General features: G+C 40.9%; 2 protein-coding genes across 6 annotated transcripts in view; both read left to right on the top strand.

The window, feature by feature from the left end:
• Positions 1 to 2,039, top strand: part of LOC125896440 (neurexophilin-4) — a 168,121-nt gene extending 166,082 nt beyond the window's left edge. For all 5 annotated transcript variants that reach the window (XM_049589126.1, XM_049589065.1, XM_049589209.1 and 2 more), the window contains one exon: positions 665 to 2,039. In XM_049589126.1, the coding sequence (XP_049445083.1) occupies positions 665 to 1,483 (819 nt within the window). In that variant the 3' untranslated portion in view covers positions 1,484 to 2,039. The remainder of the gene's footprint in view (positions 1 to 664) is intronic.
• A 6,512-nt stretch (positions 2,040 to 8,551) lies between these two features.
• The window catches only part of shmt2 (serine hydroxymethyltransferase 2 (mitochondrial)), a 32,174-nt gene continuing 22,557 nt past the window's right edge, over positions 8,552 to 18,168 (top strand). The window contains exons 1-2 of the mRNA XM_049587218.1: positions 8,552 to 8,752; positions 17,687 to 17,878. Coding sequence (XP_049443175.1) covers positions 8,567 to 8,752; positions 17,687 to 17,878 — 378 coding nt within the window. The 5' untranslated portion in view covers positions 8,552 to 8,566. The remainder of the gene's footprint in view (positions 8,753 to 17,686; positions 17,879 to 18,168) is intronic.

Raw genomic sequence — 18,168 nt, 5'->3', positions numbered from 1 at the left:
CCTGATCGCTACCTTTATATAGAGTCCTGATATCACCTGAGCGCTGTGGGGGGAACACGCCCATAAACATCCCGATCACAGAATATCAGAAAATAGAGGCAGAAGGCAGAGTGCAGATAAATACACTGTCACACACTTCTACTGGGTCATAAGTGATGACTGAGAGGGATTATTTCTCTGTGAGTGTATACATGCTTTTTTCACTGATTTTTTTATACCTAGTATTAATTTTAAGTTTAGTTTTAGTCAGCTTTAATAACCTTGCTCAGCTCATATACTCTGCCCCTAACTGGGCCAAAGTCCCACCAGATCAGTTTTCGTTTGACGTTCATCTTTTGTCTGGACAGCTGATCAATTTCCCAGTCAATCAGCGATCCGGCTTTTGGACACTCAAGCTGTTTCTGACATGACAGAAATACATCTGAGTACTTCTGCAGTTTGATTTCCCACATGGCTGCTGTCAAAATATCAATTTTAAAAAGTAGCAAGATGGTTTAATTATCAGAGTTGTATTTTACAAGTTGTGGTTAATTGCAGCCTTGACAAAACATAGAAGTAATAAATTGATGCTTTGACAGTCTGCTGGGGGAATATGTGAAAATGAAACTTTAATAGCTTTTGGCCTGTTGTCAATAAAGTTTTCTTTCTGTGTCTTTTTCTCCAGGTCCAAGGGTTGGAGAAGCAGGTGGAGTTCTCAGACCTGCGCCCTGTGGGGTCGGTGATGAAGACTCTTCCATACGGCATGGGTGGAGGGACGGCGGGAGGATCGACAGGGGGAGTGGTTAAGCCTCCATACCAAACGCGTATCTTCTCCACATCCATTGATCAGACACCCATGAAATCCAAGCCACCCACCTACAGTTTCTTTAACCCATATGACACGGCCCGGAACCAGTCCCTGCTCTTGGACCAGACAGGATACCGCTCTAAGCGCAAGCCCTCGCTAAAGACAGCCATGAAGACCAAGAAGATCTTCGGCTGGGGAGACTTCTACTTCAACGTGAAGACCATGAAGTTCAGCTTGTTGGTGACAGGGAAGATTGTGGACCACATCAATGGGACGTTCACCGTCTACTTCCGCCACAACTCGTCCAGCCTGGGGAATGTCTCGGTCAGTATCGTGCCGCCGACCAAAGTGGTGGAGTTCGAGGTCCTCCAGCAGCAGCAGCTGCACCCCCACACCCAGCAAGAAGTCCAGATCCAGGAGACCCAGCAGTCCACCATCGACCCCAAAGAGACAAAGACCTTTAACTGTCGGGTGGAGTACGAGAAAACTAACAGGTCCAAGAAGCCCAAACCCTGCCTGTACGACCCGTCTCAGACCTGCTTCACAGAGCACACCCAGTCCCACGCCGCCTGGCTCTGTGCCAAACCTTTCAAGGTGATCTGCATCTTCATTTCTTTCTTCAGCATCGACTACAAGCTGGTTCAGAAAGTGTGTCCGGACTACAACTTCCAAAGCGAGCACCCTTACTTTGGATAAGTAAGAGAGGCTGAACTGCAAAGAGAAAAAAAAGAGACAATGTTAATGACGACGATTATAATGATAAGGATGGGAATCATAGTCATATTGATTACGATGAAGACGCAGGGGACAGTTTTTTTGCCTCTAAACTGCTGTGAATTGTGGATTTAAATCAAGTATAATCAGAGTTGTGGATGGTTAGGATATGGCTGATTTCTCTGACTTATTTTCCAACTTTGTATTCGTTAACTTCTGTTTTTATTTGCTTTTTTTTCTGTAAATAATGTACTCAACCTCAGCACACTTATTGTTTTTAGATATTTGTTTCTCAGTGTTATTACTTTTTGCAGTTGGAGAATTCGGTTGAAAACAGCTGGAGTCAGTATTATGCCCTCCGAGTACAAAGGGAGCCTCTGAGGCGGCTGTGCTGTGCCATCACTGTATGGCAGACGTAATGTTATGGTAGACTGACTGTTAATCATCCTCTCAGCTCTACGTCTCTAACCCTGGATATAAGAGAGTTATATGTATGAGAAATGCTATGCTGGATATGCATACAATATACTGTATGAAAAAGCACATTAAAATCTCTTTAAACTGTCTTTTACTGGGTGAATGTTTTCGTTCAGAGCCACAAGCACAATTGCGGGGCACAAGCTGTGCAGCACATTCACGTTATCTAACTCAGCGAGGACACTGTTATGAATTAAGTTACATTTCACTCTGATTGGGAACTCATGCCCGAGCTTTCTGTGAAGATATGTCATTTTAATTTTCTGAAACATATTGAAGGAAAGGATTGAATTTTAACATGAAAACCAACCGTGAAACATTCTTAAGATGGTGATAATGTTTGACTCCTTTTGAGAGAGTTGGTATGTACAATAATTGAATCCGAGGGAGGTTTCTGATATAACGTTTAATTACATTTACCCTGAAACTGAAGGGAAAAATAACTGTTGTGTCGGAGGTAATGTGACTGACAGATTTGTGTCTGTTTGATCGTGCCAGCGCAGGAAGTATTGCCCATCTGAGCAAGCATTTTTCAGCTGCAGCAGGTGGCTTCCTCACCATTATTGACTGCTGTATTACTGCTGCCACTGTTATAATCTCAGCTACCTGATAATATTTACTTTATCATCACTTTCTGTATGCTAAAAATATGAGCTTCTGGAAAAATGAAGCCGGATAACGTCACTATTGCTAAATATATTCACGCATGCAGATTAAAGTTAAAACTGAAAGCATCAATAAGCCCACCCACCTCTTCTTCATTAAATTAAACACACCTGGAACACCACCGCCGTGCGAATATCTCAGTCTGTTGCTCCTCTTCCTCGTTCACAAACTCCCCTTTTTTCCTCTCCCAGCGTCAGAGTCGTTGGCTCTTTGCTCCCCACACTTCTGATCTGACGATAATGGTGCTCAGAATTTCATTAGAAAACACACAGTCGATGCTAATTGAATCTTCATCTCACCGTGGCTCGATACCCTATTATGCTTTTGATCAATGACGTTGAGATGGAGGTCCCGGGAGATCCATGTATCTTACACTGGTTGCTGTGGATAGTCGGGACACAGAGATTGATGGACTCGCCACAACCCAGTTTCTCTGGAGTTCCCCTCTGTGTTACACAGATTGTCTACAGTGGGCAGGTGAAGGATCACCGGACGAGTTGCTGTGGACGGATCCTTATGTTCTCCTGTGTTGGTGTCCGTATACATGTGGCTGTGTGTGTGTTCAGATATATTTCCCAGAATTTACATTTCCACTCAACTACAAAAGACAGTGGGGGTGTAAATCACCAGTTTGATCACGATATAATAAATCGATTCTTTGAACAATGATATGATATTTGTTGAAATTACAAAGTCTGCCACATTTCTATTAAGTAGCATTAATGGGCCTGCGATCGATATGACATGATATCATCTGCCCATTTCACAAAATCAATTACAGGAGAACAAACTCTAAACATGAATGGTTGTCTGTCTCTCTGTGTCAGCCCTGTGATAGTCTGGCGACCTGTCCAGGATGAACCCCGCCTGTCGCCCAGTGTCAGCTGGGATAGGCTCCAGCCCCTTTGCGACCTCTGACAGGAGAAGAGGTTACAGAAAATTAATGAATGAGTTACAGAAGAAGCTGCCACGCCTTTCTTCTTTTGCTTTTGGCCATAAAAGATAAAAACACCACATAGATAATTGTAAAAGTTCACTTTAAACTGATTTCACTAACACACTTAAAACAGCACATGAGATAAGTTAACCTTCAGTGCTCTCTGACAAAAAGACCTTTTCTGAAAGAAATGTTTTCATTTTAACCCAAACCATCATCTTTTTCCTAAAACATCAGGTCTATCTGTCTCAAAACCCTGAAGACAAAACAGCCATAAAACATAAATTAACAACATAATTTAACAAAATTATCAAATTCAGGACAGTAATAACTGTCGAGGTTTACAAACAAAGCAATAGTTTTTTTCCTGTCACCCATCATTGGCAAAAGCACCTTTACACTGCATAAATTAGCCTAGCAGCTAGTGGAGTCTTCCTCTACTCATAGCTTCACAAATTGCATGTATCATTTATACTTTTTATTATTCACCATTTAGTTTAAGTCACTACATCTCCTAACAGAACAGCTCAGCTGAATTTTAGCTGGCATGCAGGGTTTTTTTTGGGGTTTTTTTTTTTAGCCCAACGTTGAAATGGAGCATCTAATTTACTGTAGTGAGAAGTTAGCGGAGTGCCCGACCAGGCAGGTAACATTACGTCCTGTTTTATCTCATGACAGCATAGTTTACATACGACATGTGTTTTGTCTGTTGACCCCTAATTTCCTCAAAATCGAAAATTTTTCTTCACTGCTGATTGATTCCAGAGTAATTAACTGATTAACTTCATTATTAACTTCATTATCATTTTTCTTGGCTGCTTGCCGACGGCCTGCTGCTGTTTAACAGTGACGCAGAATTTCAAAATAAAGGCGTGAATAAAAAATTAAGATATGCATCGATATTTTCATTTTGCAACTATAATATTGGATTGTTGATCATTGAATCGATATATCAATCCAGATCAATGGATTTTTAAAGCCCAAAAAGAAAGTTCACTATAGTACGATAATGCTTGTATTAAAAAATAACTAATAATAATAATAATAATAACTTTATTTATATAGCACTTTTTGAAAACAGATTTTACAAAGTGTTAAAAAACAAAGCAAAGCAGAAGCAAGAAACCCCAGAAACAATATAACGATAGAAGCCAAATAATGATGCCAAACTAAGGCCAAACAGAAATTAAGGCAGAATTAAACAAGAGATCAGAGGCAAAAACATATTAGACAGAAGAAACAAAGGTGGAAGTTACAAACAAACACACACAAAAAAAGGTAAATACAATAATAAAAGTGGCGAACACAGAATATTAATAAAGAATATTAAGCAGCATATAACAACACCACTTTACTTTAATCACTGACTCTGTGGTACAACTGTATAGACAATGCAGTGTAATGACAGGAACACTTTTGAGATATTGGACCTAATAAGTGAAAATGGGTCCAAAATTATTTTGAACATCAGATTTCTGATACCTTTGGAGAAAAAAACTGAAAGGCTGAAAATTAGTTTAAAAAAAAGAAAAAGATGATGTTAGGTGCCACATGCTTCTCCTAATCCTGACGTGTAAATGAACTGGTGTCTCAGACTGACAGCACGCAATAGTTGACACTGTCATAAACACATGTGGTGATACATTAAAAAAAAAAAAAAAAAATCTTTCAACTTCTAATATGGGAAAATGTTTAATCATGAGGCAACACCAGTTAGAAATTAAATATTAACCATCTCATGCTCATTTTCAGGTTCATACTTGCTACATGCTTTAATGTAAAAAAAAAAACCTTACTTTTCTCACACTGTCACCTGAATATACCTGATTTCACCCTTTGTCTCTAACGCTCCGAGTTAGCACCAGTCTCCTTAAGCCCCCTCACGAAAAAGCCCAGTCTGCTCTGATTGGTCAGTGTTTCCGGGTCTTCCACACCTGCAGCAGCAGTTTCTACCTTTACCTAGCACACTTGTCACATCATAACTTCAGAGAAACTCTGACGACTCAGTCTCTGTGGATCGAGCACTTTGATACATTCACAGTATTTATAAAGCACCTAATTTATAATGAAAGCGACATGGAAATCTAAACTTTTTTATATCATGGGACCTTTAAATCCAGAACATTATTCTTGAGATATTATGTTGCCAAAGGTTTTCATGCTTCCCCCAAACATTCCATCCATCCATTCTCATCTGCTTATCCAGGGCCGGGGTCACGGGGGCAACAGGCCAAGTAAAGCACCCCAGACATCCCTCTCCCCAGCAACGCCTTCCAGCTCCTCCTGGGGGACCCCAAGGCGTTCACAGCCCAGATGAGATATGTAATCCCTCCAGCGTGTCCTGGGTCTGCCCCGGGGCCTCCTACCAGTTGGACGTGCCTGGAACACCTCTAACAGGAGGCGCCCAGGAGGCATCCTGATCAGATGCCCGAACCACCTCAACTGACCCCTTTCGACGCAAAGGAGCAGCGGCTCTACTCTGAGCTCCCTCCTGATGTCCGAGGCTGAGCCCTGCTACCCCACAGAGGAAACTCATTTCAGCCGCCTGCATCTGCGGTCTCATTCTTTCGGTCACTACCCAGAGCTCATGACCACAGGTGAGGGTTGGGACGTAGATGGACCAGTAAATCGAAAGCTTCGCCTTCAGGCTCAGGTCCATCTTCACCACAACGAACCAAACCGCTGATCCATCTCATGCTGCATTCTTACCCGACCCCGAGATATGCAAACTCTCTCACTTGAGGCAGTAACTCTCCCCAAACCTGGAGGGGGCAATCCACCGGTTTATGGCAGAAAACCATGGCCTCAGATGTGGAGGTGCTGACTCTCATACCAACCGCGTCACACTCGACTGCCCCAGTGCATGCTGGAGGTCATGGTGTAATGAAGCCAACAGAAACACATCATCTGCAAAAAGCAGAAATGCATTTCTGAGGTCCCCAAACTGGACCCTTCCTTCCCCTCTTTCATTAATCCATTTTCTTTATGATAGATTATCTATTTATTTTATTATGTTTTGTTTTATCAGTAAAGTGATAGTAGATGTAGGGTGTATGGCAGGAAATGAGAGGCAACAGTCTCCGCCTGAACTTAAACCTGGGACAATGCCAATCATAGTTGGCAGTGGTTCCTCCACTTATTTATACTGTGGGACAAAAGGATGTGGTGCCTTTCTTCAGCATTCATTGGGCTGATGACAAAAAGCACAGCGCACTAGGAACAATTTGCACAGAGACTGACAAACAAAGTCACCCTGATAGTCATGGGGTTGTTTTTTGAAAATTTAAAGTCACACTCGACCCGACTTGTCTTGTGTTGTCTTGGGAGACAAATGGGTCACCAAAGGAGCACAGGAAGCATCCAGACTCTACAAAGGGGGCATCGGGGGCTGAGACTCAAGCTGTCAACCTTCTTACTCTGAAGCACAAGTGTCTAAATCTGTTAAAACTGTCTGCTCAACACTCAGGAACCTCCCTCCGCAAGTTTCACCCACCACTAAAGTACAGTTTATTTCCCATGGACACTTTATTACATTTCTAAATGCTAAACTCGTTCATCTAAGCAAACAAATCATTCACGACAAAGAATTGTTTGTATAGCAAGCGAGATGATTGAAATGTTTTTGCTTTATTAGATTTGAGAGGTGTGGTGAGCGTTCACAGCCGTCACACATAATCACATACAGTACACTCACACATCACTTTCAAAATGAAGAGCCGGGTTTGGGGGGATTTATTGAAAAATAACAGCATATGCAGCAAAATAATGAATATGTTAAAACTGCTTGTCTGTAACAGGATCAGTCGCCCTGTGAGCAGGAAAATAAAATCACTCAACACTCCTTTAGCCCTGCAGCTACAGCATGAGTGAACGCATGAATGCATCAACAGTGAGAATCACATGATATAATGGAGCCTACATCATAATGAATCCGGCCACTCCTCATAATGAGTACTTTCACTTTTGGTAAATATATGTAATAACAATACAAATGTACTTATACTTAAAATCTTGACTGATAACCAAGTATTTGTTACACTGTGGTATCTACTTTTACTTCAGATAGAAGTTCTTTTTCCACCACTGAAGCAAATTAGTCATCAGTTGTGATAATGTAACTAAGTATATTAACTCAAGTACTGTATTTAAGTGCAAATTTAAGGTACTTATTTGAGTATTTCCATTTTCTGCTACTTAATACTTGTACTTTTCTATATCTCAGAGGCAAATATTACCCTTTTACCCTACTAGCCTTCATTTATTTTACATCTTTGGTTACTTTGCAGATTCAGATTATTAATACCAATATAAATGACCTAATAAATCATGATATATTGTCATAGATTAAGCTACAGCAGTATTTATAGTAGCTGTAATTACAGCCTCACCTTTACCAGCTGCAAGATAAGATAAAAATGATGGTAATTTTGGCATTTTGATATCTGCTTGCAAGAAAGCTCTCACAAGGTGCTGGCTGCTTCCTGAGCCCCCGACAATAGAGGAGTGGATAGATATTGTAAATGATATTCATGCAATAGAAAAGATTACCTTTTCTCTTCATCTTCTGAAAAATGTGTTCATTAAATTCTGGGTCAAGTGGGTGAAATACCTAAGGACCCTTGCGGCCTGATTCTGTGGTGGTATCGTAAAGAAGACCTTATGATGTTTATTTTAGCAAACCTCTGACTGCTCAAGTGTCCCCCTGACATATGGTGCTTATACATACACTTTCTTAATGAGTAGACACACTATTACTTTGATACTTAAAAGTATATTTTCATGCAGATACTTTTGTAGTTTTACCCAGGCTGAGTTAAATATTGAATGCAGGACTTTGACTCATAACAGAGTTGGCCTGTTTCTCACACTGCTGTATTTCTGCTTTTCCTGCAGTTAGAGACTACTTCCTCAAACACTGGAAGACAGTGAGAGGCGGATGCAGAAACGATAGGTAACACGGGGACACGACACAGCTGGTTTGGGCCATGTCCTCACAAAGCCCTACAACTCCCATCAGCCCTTGCGGCAGGATAAACGTAGCCAGCCGTTGCCAACAACTTCAAACAGCCCTTTCGGAGCCTGTCAGCGGTGTGTCGCCTGGCTGTGCTGCTTCTTCATCTGGTCTGAGACCTACAAACATGCTGTCCTTCGCTATCAGACAACTCACACGGGTAAATATGTCTTAAAGAGCTGTTTTTGTGTCATGGTTTCATTGACGGTGCGTTTGAGTTTGGTAACATCGCTTCTGTGCGGTGTAACTGTTAGCTAGCTTAACGGCAGTCACGTTAGTCGTGGGGGGTTTTAAAGTTGCTCACCTGTGTTTCAGCAAGTCACCAAATGGAGGGATATTTGCAGCAGCTAACAGCTAGCTATCATTTCTGCACTGCTCCTGTTGCATTTTGACATCTTTGGTGGTTGTTAGTTAGCAGGTAAGCTAGCAGGCTAACTGTCAGTGAACGTTACATAGCTGTAGTTGTGCAATGATGCAACAGCGACTGTTCCGTTTCATCATGTGGGGATACAGCACGGATTACAACACATCTCTGTGTCACCAGAAACTTTACTTTTTCGACACATTTTCGGTTTATTTAGTTAAAAAACATCATGAAATTATTCAGCAGTTAATCAGCATCACACACACTGTTTTCTCACTTAAAAAGGTTTTATGAGATCAAGTAAAAAGCCCCATTCATGATAACTCAACACAGATAATGTACGTGCAGGTTAACAGACAATGCTGTACTGTAAGGGCCCCACAATAACGTTCAAAGTGCAAAACGAGGCTGAAATGTGCAGAAGAGGCACCAAGAAAATATTAACCTCACACTTTGAGATAATTATGTAACAGATAAGGCTGTTGTTTTTTGTCAAAGTAGTGGTCATTGTTTCAGCAGTGTCAGCAGATTCCTCATTGTAGTTTGTATCACAGTAGGGGAGCTGCAAGCTTAACTTCCTGATATGGATATTATCTCAGTATATATGGTGAATAAGAGCTCAAAGGTCCACTTACCTTATACACTATGTTACCAGGTAGCTAAAACTAATGATAAAACTCTAATATTGTATCTACTCTTGTTGGTATAAATGGTTTGGGCAACAATATTTGACACATCTTTCAGTATGACATATACAAATTCAACAGCACCACAATCTGAAGACACCAAAATGACCTGTGAAGTTAAGTGAACACTTCTCAAAACCAGACCTAACAAAAACTGAACATTATAACCTTCATGTACTTTGATTCAGTGTTAATAATTCAACTTTAACATTAAATTACTTACAAACATGTAATGACGTACAAGATCACATTGTGCTGTTGATTCTAGACTATTTTTATCTATTTAATTTATTATCTTAAAAGTCTGCTTCCTTGTCAGAACAGTTGTAGTCATTGTTTCCCTTTGATACATGCATTAGAGATTTGCATGATACGTAAACTAGTTGAACTAGTTAAACATTGCTACCCTCGCTAGTTGGCAACAGAAGTATTATTGTGTTTGCGTTCAACCAGTGAAAATGCATTTGTAATAATCAGACATGTCTCTTAAAGATTTATTTTCCTAAAGGATATTGTTTGAAGTGAATGTTATTTGTTAACTTTGAGGCTTTTTAGTAAGGTATTGTCATATTTTGTAGGTAAATATTTTGTGTTCATAATGCATGGTGCGAAGTGCCACACATTTCAGCAGCATTTAAAATATGATTTGGACAATGAAAATGTGATTAACAGTTTTAAATGTTTCTTATAATATTATTACAGACAATGTTTAACCTTATAGATAAAATGTGCTCAATTTTGACTGTTTTCTGAGTGTTTTCTTACATATGTACTAGTCAATTTGCTTTAAATGTTAGGGAAATAAGTCTTGAACATCCCTAACAGGCATTTCATATTACATATTAGTTGCCCAGTAATCTCATTTCAAAGTTGATGAAGTTTAGTCATTTGACAGCTTTTTTATTTAGCAAGTTGTTTGATGAGTGGAGACATCGGGGTGATGGAGGTGTTGGGAGAAAAAGTTGGTTGAGGGCTATTAATATCCAAATTCTGAACTTTATGAAGTGACCCATTTTGGAGAAAGTGCAGATTTCATGTAGTTTCTCTGAAACAACTAGGCTATGCCAAGTTTGTGCCAAAATCTTGTGGCATGTGTTCAGACCTAGTTTTTTAAGTCACTGTCAGTGTGTTTGAAGTTTCCCATTAAGCCGACTGATTCACATGCTTGCATGCTTTTCCTATTTGGTGGTAAGTGGTTAAGTGTGCAGCTTTATTGAATCTCAGAAGGACTCACAAGACTTTTATTTCTTTGTGGTTAAGGCACGCAGTGTCCTTACAGACAGAGGAAGATGTCAGGCCTTGTGCAGTTATTTGTTGCTGCTGACATACTTTTTGTATGAGGACAGTTTTTAGTTTGGTTTGAAGATAAGGGGTGCTCAACTTTTGTGACACGGGTGTTAAGCAGTACTTCATCTGTTGCTGAGAATGTTATTACGAGGCAAGCGAGTTGCTTTGGCCATGATGGGGTGTGTGCTCCTAAATAGGCCAGCAGCTGCAGGTAACAGATTCCAAAGACTCCATAGTCGGTTCAAGTAATTACTAATCTCATTATTAAAAACCTTTGTCTCAGAACAAGAGACCAAAGAAGCAAGGTTCCCAGTTGTTAATTCTAACGACATTGCTTTCTCTTGTTAAAGAGGGCATTTCTTCACAGATTTTTATCTACTCTTCTATAAGCTGTTTTCTTTTGAATGGAAAGAACTCAGTGCTTGTGCAGATGATGTTTGAATTAGATGGATTTTGCTGAATTTGAATTTTTGAATTCAGGACATGATGATCACTTCTTACTAAAAACAGGCCTTCAGAGATGTTCAAGCTTAGATTCAACGTATAGTGCAGGGGTAGGCAACGTGCAGCTTTATTTATTGTTGTGGGTCTAAAATGATTCTTACATAATATGTGTAGCCTATACACTGATTTCAAAAACGTTTAAACATTTGGTCAGCTAAAATATGAATCATAAGTCTTCGGCTTGGCGCGTTTTCCTCTAAAACATCACTAGTGATGGCTACAGTAGTCTTATGTCCTCTTAGCTAGACTAGCTGTGGATTCCAAATCCAACAAGGAAAAAGTCTCAGGGGAAAAACAGAATATTTAATAGTGTATGGATTTGTTTGCTTTCATCTGCAACGCAGCAAAATTTAAGATCCAAATAATCAAAAAAAGGCCACTGCAGAATAATTACCTAGTGCTAAAACATATAAATGTATGCTCATTTAGATCTGTTAGTAATGTTGACCGATCCCTGGTATAGTGGTAGGAAAAGCACCCAGACATTTCAATTCTGAACATTTTGAGGAACCTTTGACTTCAAAATGACACAAATTTAAGTGAACTTCAGTCAAGCAAAGTCAGTGTGAGTAATACAGAATCACGGATTCATACATATATATATATATATATATATATATATATATATATATATATATATATATATATATTTAAAGCTTGTTCTGTGAGACATTTTGTGTAATTAAAGAAATGAAATTAGCTAAAATTAAGTTAGATATACTGCTGTATGTCTGTACTGGAATCAGTAGTGTTTGTGGGAACTGCAGGCCGAAGTTTGTCTGCTCAAATATCTCTGACTTTTAGGTATTGCCGTGCTTAACACTTGATTATGTTTAATCGTCAGTAATAAGTGTGTAAATGTGTGAACATAGAGGCAAGTAACAACACTGAAAGGTGACGATCCCATGCCTTAAGCTGTTTTTTTATCTTTCTCTCTGATAATGATTCACTGGTGGGACCTTAGTCTAGGCAGGAGAAAACTAGAAAAGGAGGACAGTCAACATGCCAGTGATGTAACCACAAAGGTGACACTCATTTAGACTGAAAGAGAGACTGTAAAGGAAACTATTTACCTCTCCAGATCTTCCTCTGGTTTTACCGAATATCAAGGCTGAACAAAATGTTTGGTTTTAAATGTTAAAAAAAATGCTATTTTCTGTCCATGAAGTTTCCCTCCATAGGCATTTTAGCTGCAGTGCATCTTTGGTTATGTTGCATACTCAAGCCACAATTCAGAGTAACTTACAAAATCAATACTAGAAGTACTCTTTCACTTTTTTATGCTGGGTACTGAATGATGAGAGATTTGCAGAGCTTTGTGTTTTGTCGGTGAGAAGGCCCAGCTGCTTTGGAATTTGGTGCACAACTCCTACTCATTATGCTATTGTTTGAGGTTCTGGGAAAAAAAGATTTGAAACTGCTTCTCCAACATTTCTTAAAGTTACAGTAATCAGAGGCTGATTCAGTTAGAAATGAGGTTACATTTTTTCATTTGTATGTTGCCAACATAAACCAACAGATTGGCACTGGTGAATTCAGTATTACCCAACAATACGCTTTGAGAATTTTTTTAACCCCCTTATTTAAGTTGGCTCAGAATTAGTTTTCACTGTCACCCTAAACACAGCCTGTCTGGCTTCATCACCTCCCACACCAACACCACTAAAATTCCAATTTAATTCTTTTATACACGTCACTTTTTGATATGGACTACCATTACACTGTCCCAGCAGAGTTCATCTTTAGCTATTTGAATTCAGTTTTATTCATTTAACAGGAGCAGAACAGTAGCACACATTTTTCAGCCCGGTTTCATGGCTTGATCCATGTTTTTTTAACTTCAGCAGTGATGTTTGTAAGTTGCTCGGAGCTACTGGGGGTTCCATGAAAGATGGCTGCTACTACCTTCAGAATTTTCAAGTGCTCCTCATGTCAAGACCAGCCTACAGACACATCAAACAAACAAACATCTGCCGGTGTCTTGGGATACTTCACACGACTGCTGTGTGTACCTCATGCATGTATTAGGCGTTACATCTTCATGGACACAAAAACACACTCAAGTTGTCTGCATCCAAGTGAAGCACATGTAGAGCAGTTCAGTGAGTTGTTGAAAGGATAAATACATTTGGTGGCACCTGGCGCGGTGGTGCATTGTTTAGCATTGTCGCCTCACAGCAGGAGGGCTTCTGGCTGGACCCTGGGGTGGGGGACACCCTCTGTGCAGAGTTTGCATGTTCTTCCCGTGTCAGCGTGGGTTTTCTCCAGGTACTCCAGCTTCCTCCCACAGTCCAAAGACATGCAGGTTAATTGGTGACTGTAAATTGCCCGTAGGTGTGAATATGAGCGTGAATGGTTGTCTGTCTCTATGTGTCAGCCCTGTGATAGTCTGGTGACCTGTCCAGGGTGTACCCTGCCTCTCACCCAATGTCAGCTGGAATAGGCTCCAGCCCCACATAAGACTCCTTTTTTAAAAGTAGCGACCAGGTGCCAGACCGTAAGCAGCAGGCATCAAAGAGGTAGCCAAAAAGAAATTGCGGATAAAGCACCAAAAGGCACAAATATTGCGAGGCGAAACGCCAAGCGGAGGAAATCTGGGGTTGGCTTTCACTTTTACTTTAGCTGATGATACTGTGTTGAACCAGTTAGTGACAATTCCTACTTAGTATACCTTTAAAGAAATGGTCAACATATGCTAATCCAGGCTTTTCAAATTTAAGGACGTGCTGTCTTATATCAATTTAAATTACATATTTAATTGTGTGAAAATGTCACATTGGGCCATGGGAAAGTATACAAGTCATTTTCAGTAGTTTCTAACACATTATAGATAAAAAGGTCAGTTGATTGTCAAGAAAATAATGGGCAGATTAATTGATGATTATTGTAAGTTGCAGTCCAGGTCAAGTTTGCTGCACACACCAGACAGCCCTTATCATTTTCTTTCGATTTCCAGTGAATTGAAACCAACATAAACTGATTTTCACTCCTTTTATTGGTGATATGAAAGTACAGTAAGTTTTATGACTGATCAAGTGATATTAAGATGGCTATAAATTGCTTTTAGGCAGCCCAAACATGATTTTGCAGTGCAGGAAAACCTTGTTAAGTGTTTCTGTTTTTGATTTACTTAACTTCACCTGACAGAGACAATGAGAGCGTTGTGTACTCACCCTGACAACGTCAACAGTACAAGCTTCATCATGCAGCTAGACACCTGGAGTTACCTGTAAGCTCAGTGAAGAGCTCTTTCACTTTCACCACAAGACGTGTTGTGAAAAGCATAAATGTATCGTTCCACCGCCTACGCCTCCTGGAGATTGGCTTCGTTGCCGGCATTGCTTAAGTCTCTGATTGTCACCCTGACAACCCTTTGACCCGAATAGAGTGGAGTCGCCCTGGACTCAGCCTCCGTTCCTTCACGCCTCTTCACCCCATCCAGATTTCTCAGTCTGGTGTTATCTAGACTGAATCACAGGGCAATTTGTAACGGACAGCCCTGCTATTAGTCAGTGACAGAGAAAGAGGCAACTACGTGTCAGACTGACGGATGCTGCTGCCCTGTTGACACTTCTTCTCTCCAACCTTACATATCTTTTTTTTTTTCCTCACTGTTTCACCTCTCTAGTCCCTTCTGTTTTGTTTCTGTTACCTGGCTGATTGTTGTTTGGTATAGCCACTGATGGACAGCAGTCATCTGTAAAATTGACTCGCCTCAGCAGCTTCCTCAGGAAATGGGCAAAAAAAGATAATACCAAACAAGGATTAATGAAATGATTTTCTCTCTTCCCCTTTCTTCCTCTCCACCATTGGTCTTTGGGCACAGATGTTTGACAGAAAAGGTAAACTGCCAACGATTACCTTGTCATTGTCACGCAGTTTGCAGTGCATCTGTGACTCTGCCATTACCGCGTGTTCGGCGCCCAGGTTGATGTGGCCTATCCCGCCCCTTTTCTCACAGCACAGTTTTCATCAAGATCACCTTCAAACGACAGCATCATCTGTCGCCTAAAAATAGTCCCACTGTGACATATTTGGTTCTTGTATCTTGGCTCTCACTTTTTCCCAGATCAGTTTATCTTGTGTTTATTAATTAATCTCCCATAATGATCAGGGCTGCGAGATGAGGCAGGAAAGAGGGGAGGCAGACCACAGGGACTGACCTGTGTTGCTTGTTTAAGCCCAGTGCTGTTCCATCTGGAAAAGTGGAAGTGATATCCATGACAAGACGAAGTATTAAAAATGCTGCATGAGTGCTACTTGGCTGGGTGTGCTTAGCAGCGTCGGGTGACAAGACGGGGACAGGACGAGGGTGGGAAAAGGAAAGCAGGGATGAAGGTGGAGGAGGCAGGGAGGAGGAATGGGGAGAGGCACCCTTGTCTGTTTTGCAGTTGTCAGTTACGCTATAACCATGGCAGTGTTGGCTTGTGTTGGGTTCTCTGCCACTGCTTTCCCTGGCCTCGGTGTGTCCCAGCTCAAGCACAGACAGCGAAGGACAGTTCCCGTCAAGATTTAATGACCCGTGTGATTTCTCAGCGAGGAACTTGTCCTCAGAGGCAACCCAACCTGTCTCCCCAGGCCCTCATCTTCTTCCAGAACCCAGAGGGGGGGCCCTCTCCCCTTTTCCACCATCGACACTGCCACCGGTGACAGAAGGCCAGAGTAGAGACTGTTAGAAATCGGCCATTAATGTGCCAGTTGCCTCCCCTGGTGTGTCACCACTGCCCCCTCTGCCACCCCCGGGGAGCAGATGAAGAGGCGGAGTAGAGAGGATGGGCCCAACAGCAATGGAGTAGATAAGCTATCTGCAAGCTGTTCCTGAGGATAAAGGATCCTTATTAACTGTTTTTTACAAAGGATGTTGAATTATGACACTATGGTCGGCCGACGGCTTTTATTATTTCTGCCCAACATTAACATTCTTAATGTTTTGTCTTAAAACGTCTGAAACTACAGAGTTGGTTTCTTTGCTGGATTTACAGAGCTATAAAGCCACTACAAATAATGAAATACCCAAACATTTTTTACAATACATGAAATAAGCATAAATTGCATTTTCCCCCTCACATGGGTGTCCTCAACCAGTCCTGAGCATTGTGTTAATTGCTTTTTAATGGTGCTATTAAAGGGAGGTTGTCCCTCACACCCCAGCACACCTGTACAGATGATAACTGCATGTTGGCTGTGGTGCGATTGATCTCAACAGTCATCATCATATTGTTGATTAAATGACTGGAGAGAGCCAATTTGTTTTGAAGGCAATCAACCTGTCAGAGATACATTTCTCTGAGTGTTCTCCCACACAGTGTCCTCCCTGTTGATTCAGGTTTATAAAGGCGGGCACACATACAGCTGTAATACATGATCATCTTTTGGTGCCTATATTATCTATGCAAAGAATCTTCTGCAGCAACACCAAGTCAGTGAAAGAACCAGAATTAAAGCCAATATTGGATTCATGTTCAACTTAGAAAAAAGAGACAGAGACAGTGAAAACTGTATGGACTCTGCACACTCACACGATCCGGCATTGCAGCAGCAGCATCAGGAGAACTCGCCAACTCCGGTCCAGATTAGATAAGCAGGAAGTGCTGAATCTGTTCTCTGTATGCCTCCTTCGGTACACTGAGGCTGTAAAAGTCAGTCCCTCAGTTTGTAGAAGTGCTGATAGAGGCATAATTGAACAACCATGCTGATTATTGATATCATGCAAACACGCCAGTTTCTAATTATACTTGGCCACATATTAGAGTGTATGAGGAACAGAGGAGGGGACTTGAAATGTCTCTTATTTATTTGAGACAAATCAGGGTATCACCTCAAATATGTAAAATCATCACATACATTCTCCATCTAACATCTTGATGTCTCCAAAATGCATATTTAATTGTTTACTTCCTCAACACATGCACATTTAAAATGTTTTTCTTATCTTGGTAAATGTTCCTGATGACATTAGAAATCTTTCAGCACATTCTGTAGTCTTGCTCTTTTACCGTACTTTCATTAAAGCTATCGATTTTTTCAGTGCATCCATAAGATTTTGGCTAAATAGCTAAATCTGCAGGATGAAAAAAAAAGCTTGGCGACTTATGTCAGTCGTCATGAGATCCATTTTAGTGCAATGATCTAGTATTAAAGAATGTGCTCACAAGCACTGTCATACCTATATAAAACTAATATACTCTATAATGATCCTTTTCCCTCTTTCTCATCATACACCCCAACCCTGCAACCTCTCTTCTGCCCACAGCCACTGTGCCAGCGAGCCCCACTTCGTCTCAGTGTACGTTGCCAGCAGTCGCATGCCGCCACCCGTGCAGCGGATGAAGATCGTGCATGGACAGGCCAGGAGAGTCTGTCTCAGGACGACCCTGAGATGTGGGATCTGCTGATAAAGGAGAAGGACAGGCAGTGCCGCGGTTTGGAGCTCATTGCATCTGAGGTATGACATCTTTCAGATACGAATGATGTTATGTTTGTAATTTTTTAATGTTTTTGACTTCGTCAAGGACATTTTTTGCCAGTGCCTTAAAAATGTTGCTAATGAGTTGACATGCTGTCAGATGGTTTGAATCACAAAGTAAAATATTTATCACTCTGTCAGGCTTCAGTAAGAAATACACTGATCAGCCAAAGCATTAAAACCACTGGTGAAGTGAAAAATGTTGATCGTCTTGTTACAATGCAATGTTCTGTTGGGAAAACTTGGCTCTGACATTCACGTGGATGCCA

Source organism: Epinephelus fuscoguttatus, linkage group LG1 (genome assembly GCF_011397635.1).
Source record: "Epinephelus fuscoguttatus linkage group LG1, E.fuscoguttatus.final_Chr_v1".
NCBI classification, from domain to species: domain Eukaryota; kingdom Metazoa; phylum Chordata; class Actinopteri; order Perciformes; family Serranidae; genus Epinephelus; species Epinephelus fuscoguttatus.
Note: the sequence above shows the minus strand (reverse complement) of the source record. Positions and strands in the feature narration are given on the sequence as shown.